The 14,178-nt window shown below is 49.4% G+C and overlaps 1 protein-coding gene across 5 annotated transcripts in view; it reads right to left on the bottom strand.

Annotated features, from left to right (window-relative positions):
- The window catches only part of LOC141958054 (ubiquitin-conjugating enzyme E2 E1), a 44,900-nt gene extending 38,062 nt beyond the window's left edge, over positions 1-6,838 (bottom strand). Inside the window, exons 1-5 of one of the 5 annotated variants that reach the window (XM_074900517.1) lie at positions 6,631-6,838; positions 6,492-6,528; positions 5,887-5,951; positions 4,338-4,516; positions 2,165-2,215 (exon numbers count right to left, since the gene is read on the bottom strand). In XM_074900517.1, the coding sequence (XP_074756618.1) occupies positions 2,165-2,215; positions 4,338-4,516; positions 5,887-5,951; positions 6,492-6,528; positions 6,631-6,810 (512 nt within the window). In that variant the 5' untranslated portion in view covers positions 6,811-6,838. Of the gene's footprint in view, positions 1-2,164; positions 2,216-4,337; positions 4,517-5,746; positions 5,828-5,886; positions 6,072-6,491; positions 6,529-6,630 lie in introns of those variants that run through there. The other 4 variants (XM_074900519.1, XM_074900518.1, XM_074900521.1 and 1 more) reach the window with 4 other exon arrangements.
- Positions 6,839-14,178: the final 7,340 nt, after the last annotated feature.

Here is a 14,178-nt window from a genome sequence, read left to right as displayed (position 1 = left end):
TCCCCAGATCAAATTTTGGCAACCTTAAACATCGTGCAGCAACCAGTCTCTCACTTGCTTCATCTCACACTCAAACTGACTATTTCTATTTCTTTTTCCACAAGAGGTGAACTTAGCCCATAACTGCAATAGCTGAAATTCATCTCACTGTTGTGGCAATTGGCACCTGCCTACCCTCTTACAAACCAGCTGCCACAGGAACAAACTCCCAGTGCTTGGCTGTGCAGTTGGAACCTCGTTCGCCATAAGCAGAGCAGCTCTCCTTCATTCTCACCACTATCTTTACTGCAGTAAGATGACTTCACCCCAAGATGAGCAATACCAAAACTCCTCTGGTCACACACACACAACCCCCTCCATTCACATTTTCCTACCTATCAACATATTAAGAGACACTAACAATGACACCAGCTTCATGTATTATTTGCAAGAGTTGCCAGCCTTCACTGTCACTCATTTAAAGGTCGAAGGAATGCAGAATACTTGTAGCTGCATTATGAGAGAAGATTAATCATCGCTACTTGTACTATGAACTAATTTTTATCATTAGAAATATTTATAAAGGCTGAAACAATGCAAGCTTATTATGTGGGCTGGGCTTTGAAGTGCATTATCCTCAGTGGTCTATGTAATTAAAAAAAGAAAAATCAAAAACCGTATTCTATTTTGACAGGTGGTCTGCTAGCTCATCTTTACCTGTGAATTATGCCAACTGAAACAAGGACAAATTAAAGTTCTAATATTATTTACACAAACCTTCAGATGAAACCTGCAGCCTGACATACTTGTAAACAACTTTTGGATAGATTTACAAAGTTCAGACTGCAGTCCCTGCACCTTGATCATTCAAACTCAAGTTATCACAGTGCCTTTCTGAGCTGTGCTTTTGGGTTTCTTTCCCATGAAAATTAGGTTATGGTGGGAGGAGGGGAAGCATGTGGACTTCATTCTGACACACAGCCAAGACAGACACCTCTAGCCCAAGAGCTGGAAGCTCTTATACTATTCAGGTAGTCATTATCGTCACTAAAACAATACTGTCACAGCTAAATATTTCAGAGCTCATCACTTACCTTCCAAACAGCACAAAAATCTTAGTATCAGCCTAGACCTCTGCTCACATGCCTTATCCCATCCGTCCTTTCATTAATTATGGTCCTTGGCACTGGTACCGAAAGAGTGGCTCTGGACCTGTCAGGCTAACTCTTGTGCTAATGCCTCCCTACAGACCAACATGGCAAAAAGCTTCAATAAAAAGGTTCACGTGCATTTGTGGGTGGCAACTCAATACTAAAAAGACCAACTTAAATAGTTATTTATAAACAGAATTTTGATTTCTGCTGTTACCAACATCAAAAAGGCCTCAAACCTCAGCCACAGCAAGAAGATAGGACAGAGTTGTGCTTTGGCAACTATAGCGAACACAAATCAGACCGAAAGCCACTTTCCTCTCGAATGAACAAGCACAACCAAAGATGTTACACTGCTACTGCCTCCTCTCCAAATGCAAAAGGGCTCAAGCCACCAGGCAATGAACCAAATCAACCTGCTAGATGTTTCAAACAAACATTCCAAGTTTCTAAAACATAGTTAAAAACAAGCTGCTCTATAAAGGGCAACAGAATATCCCTGCTTTTTATTGCATCAGCTAACATGTGCCCTTCTGTCGGGCACCCACTAAGCAACAAATTCACGCTTTTCTTCCACTGTTAAGTTACTGTTCACATCAGAACTCTCTGAGCTAAAAAGCTCATAGCATTTTACTATTCTCTGCTTCCTTGGCAGAACTCTTATTTATATAAGATTAGTGCAGTCAGGCATTAGATTTATAAACCAGAAAAAACAAACAAGGAGAAAGTTTTCACACTCTTTATAGGCCAGTTTCAGAAACATACACATGAAACAATATAACACATTGAAATGCAATTGTTAAAAAACACCAAAACAAGCCCAAACACAAACAGAAAACTCCTATCAAAGCAGTTATAATCTCTGGAAGCCCCCCCACCCCAAAACTAATATCATCCAAGCATTCACAAAAATACTGTTGGCCAGCTAAACAGCCATTCCTCCTCTATCCAGAGCCTCTGAGGACACAAACACACAGGCCCACTTCAGCCCCTCACCTTCCCCCACCCTCCTCCGGTAAGGAATCGACACCAACCTGCAGTTGGGAGGTGGATCTAAGGTGATGTCAGCCAATTCCTTCTGAATCCTGTGACAATAAAAGCAAGAAGGAACAAAGGTAAATCACTGTGTGGGATAGCAGTTAACACATACACCTTACAGACATACTGTGAGTTTGCAACACTACATGAGAGGCACTATCTGCTGCAGCCTCCCACCCACCCAAACACACTAAGCAGGACAGGCACCCTGTTACAGAGCCGGGCAGAAAAGCTGACCAGCACCGTGCACTGAGCCCAGACAGGTGCACTGTTGTATGCTCCCACAGACATGCCAACCACACAGGGGCAGTGGTAAAGACCAGCTGCTTTACCCCATCAACCAGCCTGTAAATGAGGGAAAACCTCTGCAAATGTGATGTACCAAGTTCTAGGAGGAAACTGCAGCTCTAAAAGGAATTCTCTCTTGCTGGATTGAGAGAAACAGTCATTGCCAAACTGGCTCCCCTCCCCCCCAGCTTCCCATCACCATCCTGAGAAAAAACACCAGCCCCAAGGGAGTGCATAACTGCGCCTTTCCCAAGGACACTTAAAGGAAGGTGAATATCTATTTCTGAGACTCCTGCACATTCCTGCCACCTTCAATTCTCCCTTCTCTTCACCCTCAAGAGCTACACAAGATCCCCACGTCCTCTCCCTCAGGACTCCAGACGCTCCCTCTCTTCACTGAGTTCAGGCAACACCCTGTCCTCCCTGCCCAGACTATTCTGGGCTCACACTGCTTTTGCCACAAAACGCCCAACCAGCTATCATGCCCTTCCCTGGAGTCCCATTACTGTCACTCAGGCTTCCCCTCCAGATTTCCCCACCCAGCACTCAGTCTGCCTCCCTTCTCCTTTAAACTCGGCCAGCATCTTCTGCCTCTCTCCCACTTATATGCGAGAACCACAGCCTTTTCACATTAGGCAGTTTACAAACTTCTTTTTAAATAGTTAAGGGCACGATGTGTAAACACCACTTGCCACTATCTATGTCAGTTTGCCATGGAAACCTGCTGAGTGGAGATCTGGAGTAACCAAACTGCCTAAATTCTGCAAAGCCACAGAGAACTCAGTTGCAACGACAGGGCATTTTGCACAGAAGCCCAGCCACTTTTGACACCTACAGACACAACCTCTCTGCGCTGCTTGGCAAAGCTGTTCAGTGAGATGGTTTATTACTCTTACTGATGTACTGCAAGTTTGCTTGAAAACTTCCATTTGTCAGCTTAGGTCCCTGGAGCAGGATGGTGCTGAATTCAGGTGAAATGCAGAATCAGAAAAGGTAACAACTTTTTTTTTAAAAAAAAACCAAACAACTGAGTGGCTACAAAAACCCATCCAGGTGAAAAAAAACTGACCGACATAGCTGTTCTTTAATTACTATTCTACACAGGCACCTCTCCCCCATGTCAACATTATTCTGGAATAAAAATTACTTCATTCGCCAAAAAACCCAACCCACTCTGTGCTGTGTGCAAGAATTACTGTAAAACAGAATGTCCACAAGTAGACCTGCTGTGGATTATTTATTCTATTCGACATCCAACCATACACAGAAAATTCAATGTAAGTGATGAACAGACAGAACAAATATATTTGGTAGAAAATATTTTGGGCTATATTACACCACTTGCACTAGAGTGCACTCCCCCAGCGCAAGCAAACTCAAAACTCTTCACAAACATTAGTTAACTCCCAAAGCAGTCCTGGAAAGAAAAAAGCCTCTCTAGATCAATCCCAACCTAGAGGGAAACTGACACTGAAATGCAATGCCTTACTCAGGACCACATAGCTTCCAGTAGCAGAGAAGGAATTAAGGTCCTCCCTGCCAATCCTGCACCATCCCTATAACTGATGCTAATAAGGAAAAAACAGTGGAAATAATCGAGGGACAGAATAACAGCCTGCAGGAAGGAAAAAGAGGAAAATATTTGGGATGGAACAGAGGAAGAAGCAGAGAGACCAGAGAGCAGTGAAGTTGGGCAGCCACTCGCTGCACCGAGATGCTGAAAAAAGTGAGACAATGGCAGATTCATGTGGAAAGGTTGAGCACAAGGGCTAGAGATGAGGAATGGGAGCAGCAAAGGACCAGTGGGGGAACAGGGCAAAATAAAATGAGGAAGGAGAGAAGATGCAGCGAATCAGTGAGAAAAACTGACTGCAGCCTCACCTCTTGGCACTGGTAGATAGCAGCTTAGAGTTTTTACTCATGCTGACTTTGCTTTCCTTCTTCTTAGGCGTGCTTGTCTCTTTCTCTGTCTGTTGGTTGGAGGATGAAGATGAGGAGGAGCTGGTGCTGGCCCTCGAATCGTCATCCGACATAGCGACCCCCCCACCACACACCCCAACCTGGAGAGGAAACACCATGGGGCGTGGGGAACAAACAGTGAACACAAACACACAGAGAAAGGCTGCTGACAATCTCGCTCTGTGTTTGGGTCATGCTCCTTTAAAGGGTCCTCGTGTCTCCCTTCTCTTCAGGCCCTGCAGTCGAAGTAGCCTCCCCTGCACTAGTAACACCGAGGAGCAGGGGGAAAGGGACTTTTAAAGCTTCCTCTCAGAAAGCAAGTGCAAAATGAGAGAAGGGACTGGAACGAGGACGACTGTGAGGATCAGGGAAGCTCGAAGCAATTCCTTCTAATCTCCCCCAAACTGCACACACAAGAGGAGCCATCACCACCCACCACTATCCAGCCTAGGGGTGTAGGAGATAAAAATGGAACAGCTCTGGTCCCTTGGGTTCCCGGGAGGCACGTGGGGGAGGCAGGAAGGGACGGGGCTGGGGGACACACACACACACACACGGCGATCGCCAGCACTAAAATGGAAGTGGGGCATCCCCTGGCAACAGGGGGGAGACCCCGAAGGAGGATCTGTGACCTGCAGTGGGGAAAGCCCTGCCTGCTAGATCACCCCTGCCTGCTGGATCGGGTGTTGGGAGCAGGGGGGGAGGTGGGGGGAATGAAGGGGAACAGCTAAGCGGGGAGTCGGGTGCATGGAGGGATCCCACCGAGGCCCACTGCACCGGGGGGCACGCCGGCAAAGGGGGAAGGGAGCGGAGGGTCTGCGCTGGGGGGTGCGGGGGAGGGAAGAAAAAGAAGGGCCGGGGCCTACAAAGGGTGAGAGTGGAGGGCCTGGGGAGGCCGGTGGCAGGGAGGGGGGCAGCGCGGTGCCGGGGGGAGGCTGCCCGGCTTCATGCGAGCACCTCTGGGGTAACAGGGGAGGGCGGCGAGCACGGTGGGCTATCGTGGGCAGGTCCACACCCGAGAGGGGCGAGAAGCCGTCGAGAGGGATGGGGGGGGCAGGCAGGGCACCCCGGGAGAGTTGGGGTGGCAGCGAGGAGGGCAGCCGCGGGCCCGGGGCGAGCAGCGGCGGGGCAGCAGCGGCCCAGGGGGCCGGCGCACTGCCCTCTCCCTCCCAGGGCCCCCGGGGAGCTCCCCGGCCCCCCCCGCCGGGCCGCCTCTCCGCCGGGAGAGAGCCGGGGGCAGGGGGCCCCGGCCGAGCTCCCCCGGCCGCGGGCCCGCAGGGCCGGGCGGCGAGGGGCCGGGGGGGGATTGGTGGGGGGGGACACAGCGGTACCTGACAGCCCCGGGCGCGATCCCCCTGCCCCGCCGGCTCCGCCGCCTCTCGCCCCATCTCCGGGCCGCAGCCGGCCCTGCCCCTCGCCCCTGCCCCCGGGGCCGGCGGGGAGGGCGGCGGGGGGTGCCCCGTCCCCCTACCTCTCCCTTTGTGTCTGGCTGCTCCTCCTCGGTGCGGCTGGGCCTGGCCACTCGTGTCTCTCTCGCTGGGAGAGAAGCGGAAGTGCTGCAACAGCAACTATTAAACAGGCAATGGCTTCCCTGGCTGCCTCCCCCACCGCCGAGCGGGGCTGAGGGGCGGCGGGGCCGGGGCGCCACCCGCCGCCGCTTCGCGGGGGATGGGGGGGGGGCGGGCGGCGGAGCCCCCGCTCCGGGGCTGGAGGGGGGGAATCACCGGCAGCCAACAGTGTCCCCCCGTCCCGTGTCCCCCGTCCCCCTCCCCGCCTCCGGCGGGTGCTGGGGAAGGAAGAAAGGGGCGCTCGGAGAGGGACGTGAGTTTTTAATGGAGACCCTCTGGAAAGTAACCTGCAGGGGTGTCAAGGAGGGAGGGATAAACGCCCTCCCCGGCTCCGCTTCTGCTTCCCTGGGAGAGCCCCACAGGGACGCGGTCGAGGCAGGTGGCTGGGAGAGGGGGCGAGCTCCCGGGGTGGCTTTTTTTAAGGCTGAGAGGGGGTTATTAGGCTTGGCGGGGGGGCTGCTTGCTTTCCTCCTATTCTTACAACTGTTTCAACCCCAAAGCTTCTCACCTGCTTTGTCCCTCCGGCAGCAGCAGCAACTTCTCACCTGTCTCAGTCGGAAAGCAAAAAAAAAGGGGGGGGGAAGCCCAGCCCAAAGCACCCCCCCAGCAAGCCAAAAGGAATCCCCAGCAGCTTCCCCGTCTCTCACCTGTTTCAGCCCTAAAGCAGCAGCTGTGTCTTCCCTTCCCTCCCCCGGCTCAGCCCTGAACCAGCAGCAGGAGCAGCCGCTTCCCACTCGCCCTCGCCTGGAGTTCAGGATTCCATTGTCCCCCACACTGCACTTGGTGACATCACTGACACACAAAGAAGGGGTACTTCGTGATGTCATCAACGCATGCTGGGAGAGAAAACAAAATCCTGGGCTTGCCAGCGACAGCATGAAAAAAAACCCTTCAATTTTCCAAAGGTAAAAGTATTAGGGATTTCTTTTTTTCTTTTCTTTCCTCCGAGTCCCCTGATGGGGAGCCCGTCTGCGGGAACGGCACAGCGGCGCTCAGCCGCCTGGGCTGCCCCCGCAATGTATTTCGCCAGGCGTTTTACTCGTCTCCCCGAAACCTTCGCTGTCCATCCCTCGCTTTCCCTGTCCACCCAACGGAGAAAAGTGATGTGGCTGGAGCGACCCGCCGGGCTGCCGCGGCTTCTCCCGGAGGTGCCGGACCCACTCGTGAAGGGACAATAGGGACCAGCATCCCCACCGCGCTCACCCGGGGCAAGTTTGGCTCGGTGCCGCCACTTTCCACAGCCTGTGGAGGGATCGCCTTATCGAATTACTTGGTAGCTTCAGTGGCCGAAAATGCAACGCCTGTCGCCACCGCGCATCACGATAATGAACAGGAGTTTGTGTTTTCGCCCTTCCTTCCTCCCGCGGGGGGGGCCCGAGGTGACCCGCAGGCACACGCGCCGCTGCTACGGCAGGACCCCTTGGGAGTCCCGGGCGTTCCGTGACAAAACGGAGGCGCGGCGGGGGACGGGCGGGGGGGCGACGCGGCCCCGCGCCGCGGGGACATCCCGGGGCTGGACATGTCTACAGCGCTGCGAGGGGGATCGGGGGGGTTGTGCGCGGCCGAGGCTGTCTCCTCCCGCAGCCCAGGCTTGCCGCCTCCCGCTGCCAGGGCTCCGGGAGCCGCCGCGGGGCCCGGGGCCGGCGCTGGCTCCCTCCCTCCGGCCGCCCGGCCGGGCGGGCGGGCTGGGCCCGGCCCCGCACGCCAAGATGGCCCCAGCGGGCGACGGCGGTTGGCGCGTGGGCCCCGCGGCCGCTGGGCGCCCTCAGGGGCGCGGCGGGCCCGGGCCCGGGTCCGGCCGGGGAAGCCTCGCCGGGCCCCCGAGGCGAGCGGGCTCGCCGGGCGCCGCCTCCGGGCTCCCGTGGGACCCGGTTCCCGTGGGACCCGGCTCTCAGGCCGGGCTTGGGTGCGAAGCTGGCCCCCGGGGCCAGCCGCGCCGGGGGTGCCCCGTCCCTTCGCAAGGACGCGGAACTCGAGTGGGGACAAAAACCTGACGGTCGGGACGGGTAATGGGTGCCCGCGGCTTCTGTTGGGGACACTTGGGACCTGGAGAAAAGGGGTGTTCGGGCCGGCTGTAGGCAGGACTGCCTGGGGATGCTGAGCCTCCCCCCATGCGACAGCGGCTTCACGCTTTTGCGACTCACCGCAGGGATCTGGTGGTGGCACTGATCTTTCACCATCCTTGAGCCATGGGTACCCCTGGAGGGGACACCCCCACAGGGACAGGCTTTCCCTTTGTCACCCCTCCTGTTTCCTTCGACCTCTGCACCTGCTGCTTCTCTCCTCATCCTCTCTTTCTTCACACCCCCTTACCCCCCCTTTCTACACACATCTCAGCAGCACCTCACTTCACCTGGGTCAATCCCCAAACTCACTACCCTCCCCACAAACCTGCTGCCCATTCTCCCGTGTGGCTGAGCCGTGCACCGTGATAGATAGGTACATCAGTGACACCGAGACTCACACTGACAAAAGAAGGAATTCCACAGCAGTGTTACACTTGCTGGTCTTTAGGTGGTTTTTTTTTTGTTTGGGGTTTTTCTTTGCTAACCCTCCTCTTCAGTCTTTATTACCAGGGGTACCATGTATTAGGCCTCAGTGAATCGTCCTCCAAAAGCAGCTTGCTAGCAGAGCCAACCTGTCTAGTTTGACCTATGGGAGTGACCCTGGGAAAGCCATGGTCATCCCTCCCTCCAGTATCTGTGGAGCTTTGACATCTCCACCATTGACAACGGCCTCAAAAGACACATAATGAATTTCATGAACACTGGCGTTTAGATAAGCAGGTGATCTTATCACTTCATGCCCCTCATTGACGAAAGGGGGACAAAATTCGGCTCCTATATACTTAACAGCAAATGTCAGCATTCTCCTAACTAACCTGGGGGGCTGTAGAGGATGGGACTGGCGGTATGGTGGTACATGCCAGGTGACAAATGCAGGAGATGAGAGGACGCAAAGCAAGGTGACCAGGCTTTACAAATTCCACTGTTTATGGAACAACTTTTTTAAAACAGAAGATCTTCACTTTTACCACAAACAAACTACCATCTCTCTCCTGTCATCACAGGAAACTTGCACCATTTCTGTAATAAGGGGCAGGGAAAACGTAAAGATCACACATGCACTTTACCTTTATTATGTTAACAACCTTGGTAGGGGGTTATCTGTAAACTAACCTTTTCTGCAATATACAATCCTTGGTAACCCTGATCAGCAGCAGTTATTTACTTTGAAGTCTACCCAAAAATGCATTTGCTGAAAGCACCTAGTAGTGTCATCACTTGAGCAGCTGTTACAGTGGCAACTCCTATTTTATGACTCACCCCCTATAGGTCATAGCTAGGACCTGGCAATAGGCTGTTCTCCTGTGCTAGCCATGACATACCCATAGCCCTGGAGAGAGAGGGAGCCAACTTCCATGCCCAGAAATGTTTTTGCAGCTTGCCTTGTTCCCACCCATGATTGTCCTCTCAGCCCTGAATGGACAGTGAAGAACTATAAAATAGTGTAGAACATGATCCTTTTTCCAGCAAATAGGAGAACTACCTCCTGTAATCTAATCTCTTCCTATCTGGGGAATTTTGACAAAACCTCACTGATCTGCTTCTATTTCTTTTCTGTAAAGCACATGCGCGTTATTGGCTGAGCTTTCCTTCTTATCAGTGCTTCCTCTCTTCCTCTTGCTGTCTCCTTTTTTTTTTTTTGACAAGTTGTGCGAAGGACTTGCAGAGGAAAACTGACCCAGATTATTAATTTTCCCTGTGCCCCAAGCTTTTTTAATCGATGGCACTAGCTCAGCGTAGCAACTGAATAGGATTAGTCACTTTTCCCTCTGGATCAAGTTTGGAGGAGGCTGCAGAGCTAGATGACTAGAATCGAGTTGCCTTTGGGGCTTTGAGCTTAATTCACAACAGAAGCTAGCCAATTCAAATCCCTCTGAGCTTTCTGCTAAAGGAAGGTGATTGAGATTAGTTCCTTTGTACCATCTCAGCTCCAGATACATTTTCAGCATTATTCCTGGCTGGTCTGTATGAGCCTGAGTCAAAGCCCCTTATATTTCTACCAATTCTTGTGAGTTTTGCATCAGGCCTTTTGTGGGGAGCAGAAGAGAAATGATCATCTGTTTGGCTCTCCTAATGTCAGCTCGCTGGTAATGTCACACTTGCAGGTGACAGTGGCAAAGCCAGAAACATGCTGATATCTCACACAGTCCTGTGATGACACACTTTGTCCTTTTTGTGTGACCCTGTGCTACAAGGTGAGGTAGCAAGGAAAAGCTACAATAAGCTCAGGACTTACGACACAGCTATTTGAATAAACCTAGGCAGAAACTCTGATTTGGGTCAAAAGAGGAAGGAACTGCATTCAAATGAGAGAAAATGTAGCAGAGAAAACACAAGTGGCTCATTTATGTGACATGAGGGTAGTGAATTTACAGGCTCACCCTTTCATTTCCTGCTCACGACAATCTTGCCATAACTTAATGATGCAGTCCAACTTCCCTTGCTGTAATTTCCTCACACAATACAGCTCTTAGTCCTTAGAGTTATACCTTTTTCAGTTCCTTACAGAAGAATGAAAGGGTCCAAAAGCAGAAAAAGACTTCTTTCCTCTCCTTTTATTCCAGTGCCAAAGAGGACTTAGTTGTGGAAGGAAAAGTTTAGGTCTCATTGTCAGACCCCTGCTATTTGCTAGTTTTCATTTTGTTTGAGACTAGTCCTCAGAGTTCCCTGAAGGCCTTGTTGAGAGTCTGTCGTGCGGGCAGAAAGACTTGAGACCTGTTACATGTCCTGGCCGAACTCCCGCAGACTTGAAGAGTGGCTGGCAATTAATTCCAAAAGCTTAAGCTTTTCATACATATCTTCCACCTCTACCGTCCTTCTTTTATGCCTTTCCTTGGTATATGGTCTGGTTCATCTCGGTAACTGAAAAACTGAAGATGCTTAGATCAATTCAGTTTCACAGCATCATAAGAAGTTTCATGAGATCTATTTCCAGGTTTTTCTGCTTTGCTTCCAGGTGATGAGATTGAGCCTTAAAATTGCTTTACCTTGAAGATACAGTGATTCACTGCTTTCTCAGGTTGCCTGACCTATAGCTAGTACTTAGCAATCAGGACTGAGAGATACGTGATGCTGTCCCTGTCTGTGTCTCTAGCAGTGACTCCATATTTCTGATCCTCATTTTCTCTCCTGTAAAAGAAAAGAATAATGTTAGTCAGGAGTGAGACTGAAAGTGTAAATAGAGGTGCACATACAAACTTCACTCCTAGCCACTCATTAGACTCTTCTGTCACTTCCTTTTTTGCCTGATGGATCTGCTTTTCTGAAGAATGCTGCCTCCCCAGTGGTGTCTCTGCTTCCTTCGGGCTTTGCAGTAGCTGGCTCTGCTTTTCTTCTCTGCCTCTGCAGCACACAGGCTCCCTCAATTGCTGTATTCCAGACTCCTTGACTTTTTCTTTTCTGGCACAGCGTGCTCCCCTAGTTCAGATAGTTTTCCTGTTTCTGCCTTTTTCAGTTTACAGAAACTGCTGCTTTATTGATCGTCATCAGCTCTCCATTTCTACATACCACTTCTATTTGGCAGCAGTACTCAGGTCCTGAAGAAACTCAGAAAGTGGAGTGATTATATTAGAGTAAGCAGTAGATGGACTATCATCCATCAGTCCTGCCCTTGGAAAGCTCCCAGGGCAATGACATTCCTGTTGGCAAGAGACCTGGGAGAGGTGAAAGGTGTTGGCCAGCATGACCCAGGGTAAAGGACTCCTGGAGGCAATGGGTCAAACGGCAGCAAATGCGTTATTTTTGCCACTCTTCTCCTGCTAACTTGCAGGAAATTCCAACTTGACATTTAAACTTGCCTTTGTTTTTTATTTGTCACCAATAAACGGCAATGGTAATGGCCACTGCTGGACCAAATCCGAGGTTGAAGCTTTCCACTACAGTAATAAATGGTTAGGTTGTGATATTCCTATGCTGGCATAATTCCAGGTGTAGCCCAGGAAAAGCCAGACTAAAGACTGTTTTGCCAGCACAAACTACACCTCCTGATGTTGCATTTTGCCTGTACCACTGTCTTGCCTGCACAGCTATCTCATGAGATCTTTTTCTGGTGTAAGCTTAACCTCAGAGTATCTCTGTCTCTCATGGAATAGTCAGAGAGGAGAACCACTGGGGATGGCTTATTAATAGTGTGTGCTCACAGTTTATGCCTCTGCCTGTATAGGGTGCTTTGATAAATTCAGATTAAAAGGACAGTATTTTTCATATGGTCACCAGAATGTTACAGGTTGACCATAGACTCCGAAGATGTACCCTGGAAAATCACTCATTGTGGAGATGCAGATCTGCAGTAGGACACATGAAATGTCAGTCAGTTGTACTGAATGGGCTATTTAAGAGCTCAGCAATAAGTAGACAAAGTAATTTTCCTAGCATCTGAGACAAAAGGGTTTCTCACCATATAAATAATACTTACACCTACAGTCCTTTCTGCCCTTTCAAATATTTCTCAGTGTCACAGTATGTGTCACTCTGGCTCAGATGGGTTAGTACAAGAAAATCTGCTTTGCTTGCTCATATGCTGAATTGGTAATATTCTAGTTTATTCTTTCGACTTAAAAAATGAGTGATTCCCTGTCAGCTCCAATTCTGTGGATTTGTAAATCCACGTGGGGAAAAAAATCCACATGTCCTAACTTCTCCGAAAATGTATTTAGTGAGGATTTCAATTGAGTCTTTCAACCTCGGCCTCCACATCTAACAAAGGTTCTTCTCAACAGAGAAGGATCAGGAGAGGTGTTCAGGGCTCAGTAATTTCACTCTGTGGCTTGACTACAGTTCAAGACTTCAATGGTCTTCAACTGCAATTTTTCTCCCTAGGCCTCCTTATTATTAGAGCCCTTCAAAAGGAAGCAATAGAATCACTCAGACTTTTACAGATCCCTGATGCTGCATTCTTGAGAAACCAGTGTATAGCACTTCTTTTCTTCTTTTTTGTCTGACCAGCACATGGAAGCAAAGAATAGAACATGCATTTGATTGCTAACCATTACTTATATTTAACACTCAAATCATATCTTTTTCATATTTATTGAGGGATAAAGCTATCTCTATTTCCCATGTAAAGTCCATAGTTAAAACAAAAAGGTGTATGCTATCAAAAATTGCAGCGTTAGAGAGCCCTTCATTTCAAGACTTCTTAAATGTCATTGTCTACTTTTTTCTTCCTGATATAGGCCATGGTAACTCTCAAATTACGACAAAGGTTACAGGAGTGTTCACAGCACGGACTAAAACTTTACACATAATATTTTCTCGTTACCCCTTCTCACATTCAAGATCACAAAACTTCCATGTAGCATCTTCAGCAATTGCTTACATGGGAGTATAAGCTTAGGAAACCTAAACATTTCCCAATACCTGTAAAAGACTTTTTGTTGTTGTTGTTGTTAAATAGCCTTGTGTTGATCTGCTGCCTTCCCATACAGTCATAAAAGGTGTCTTTGAAATGTGGCTTCTTGCTAAGCTAAAGAATGTCGTGTCTATGGCCTGAAGGACAGCTAGATATTTCAGGCTTTGTCCACACAGGCACATTTCACCCTTCACATCAATACAACTATACAGATATAGTTAAACAAGCATAACCCTACCTATGAACTTCTGTCTCAACACAAAAATACTGTCTCCAGTTCAACTAAACCGCTTTCCAGAGCAATATAAGTCAGAATTGGAAAAAGACTCACTTCTAGAGTGTTCACCAAGCAACTATACCAGCATAATTATATAACATTACGTAATATGATATCTTTTATCATTATCTTATATCATTGCATAATATAATATCTTTTCATTCAACATTTCCATTGAGTTAGAACTGAAATAGGAGGGCCTTGCTTTGACGCTGTGATCCTTTCTCATGATGTTTGCGATTCTTTCTCAGAGAATTCACTGCACCTTTTCTCTGCCTTTTTTTTTTTTTTCCTCTTCTTTCCCTCTTCCCATAGCCTGAAGTACCGCCTTTTTCCATTTTTGCCTGGCAATGATTCTCTGGTTCTTTTTAACCTTTTTCACTTTATCTTCTTTACACTCTTACTTGTTTCTGGCTTTTCATAACACCCTGCAACTGTGTCCAGTCAGCCAAATTTTTTTCTCCCATCTTCTCCGAGCATACAAAATAGACATTAATTCCTT

This window comes from Athene noctua, chromosome 2 (genome assembly GCF_965140245.1).
Source record: "Athene noctua chromosome 2, bAthNoc1.hap1.1, whole genome shotgun sequence".
In the NCBI taxonomy this organism is placed as follows: domain Eukaryota; kingdom Metazoa; phylum Chordata; class Aves; order Strigiformes; family Strigidae; genus Athene; species Athene noctua.
This window is presented reverse-complemented; position numbering and strand designations above follow the sequence as displayed.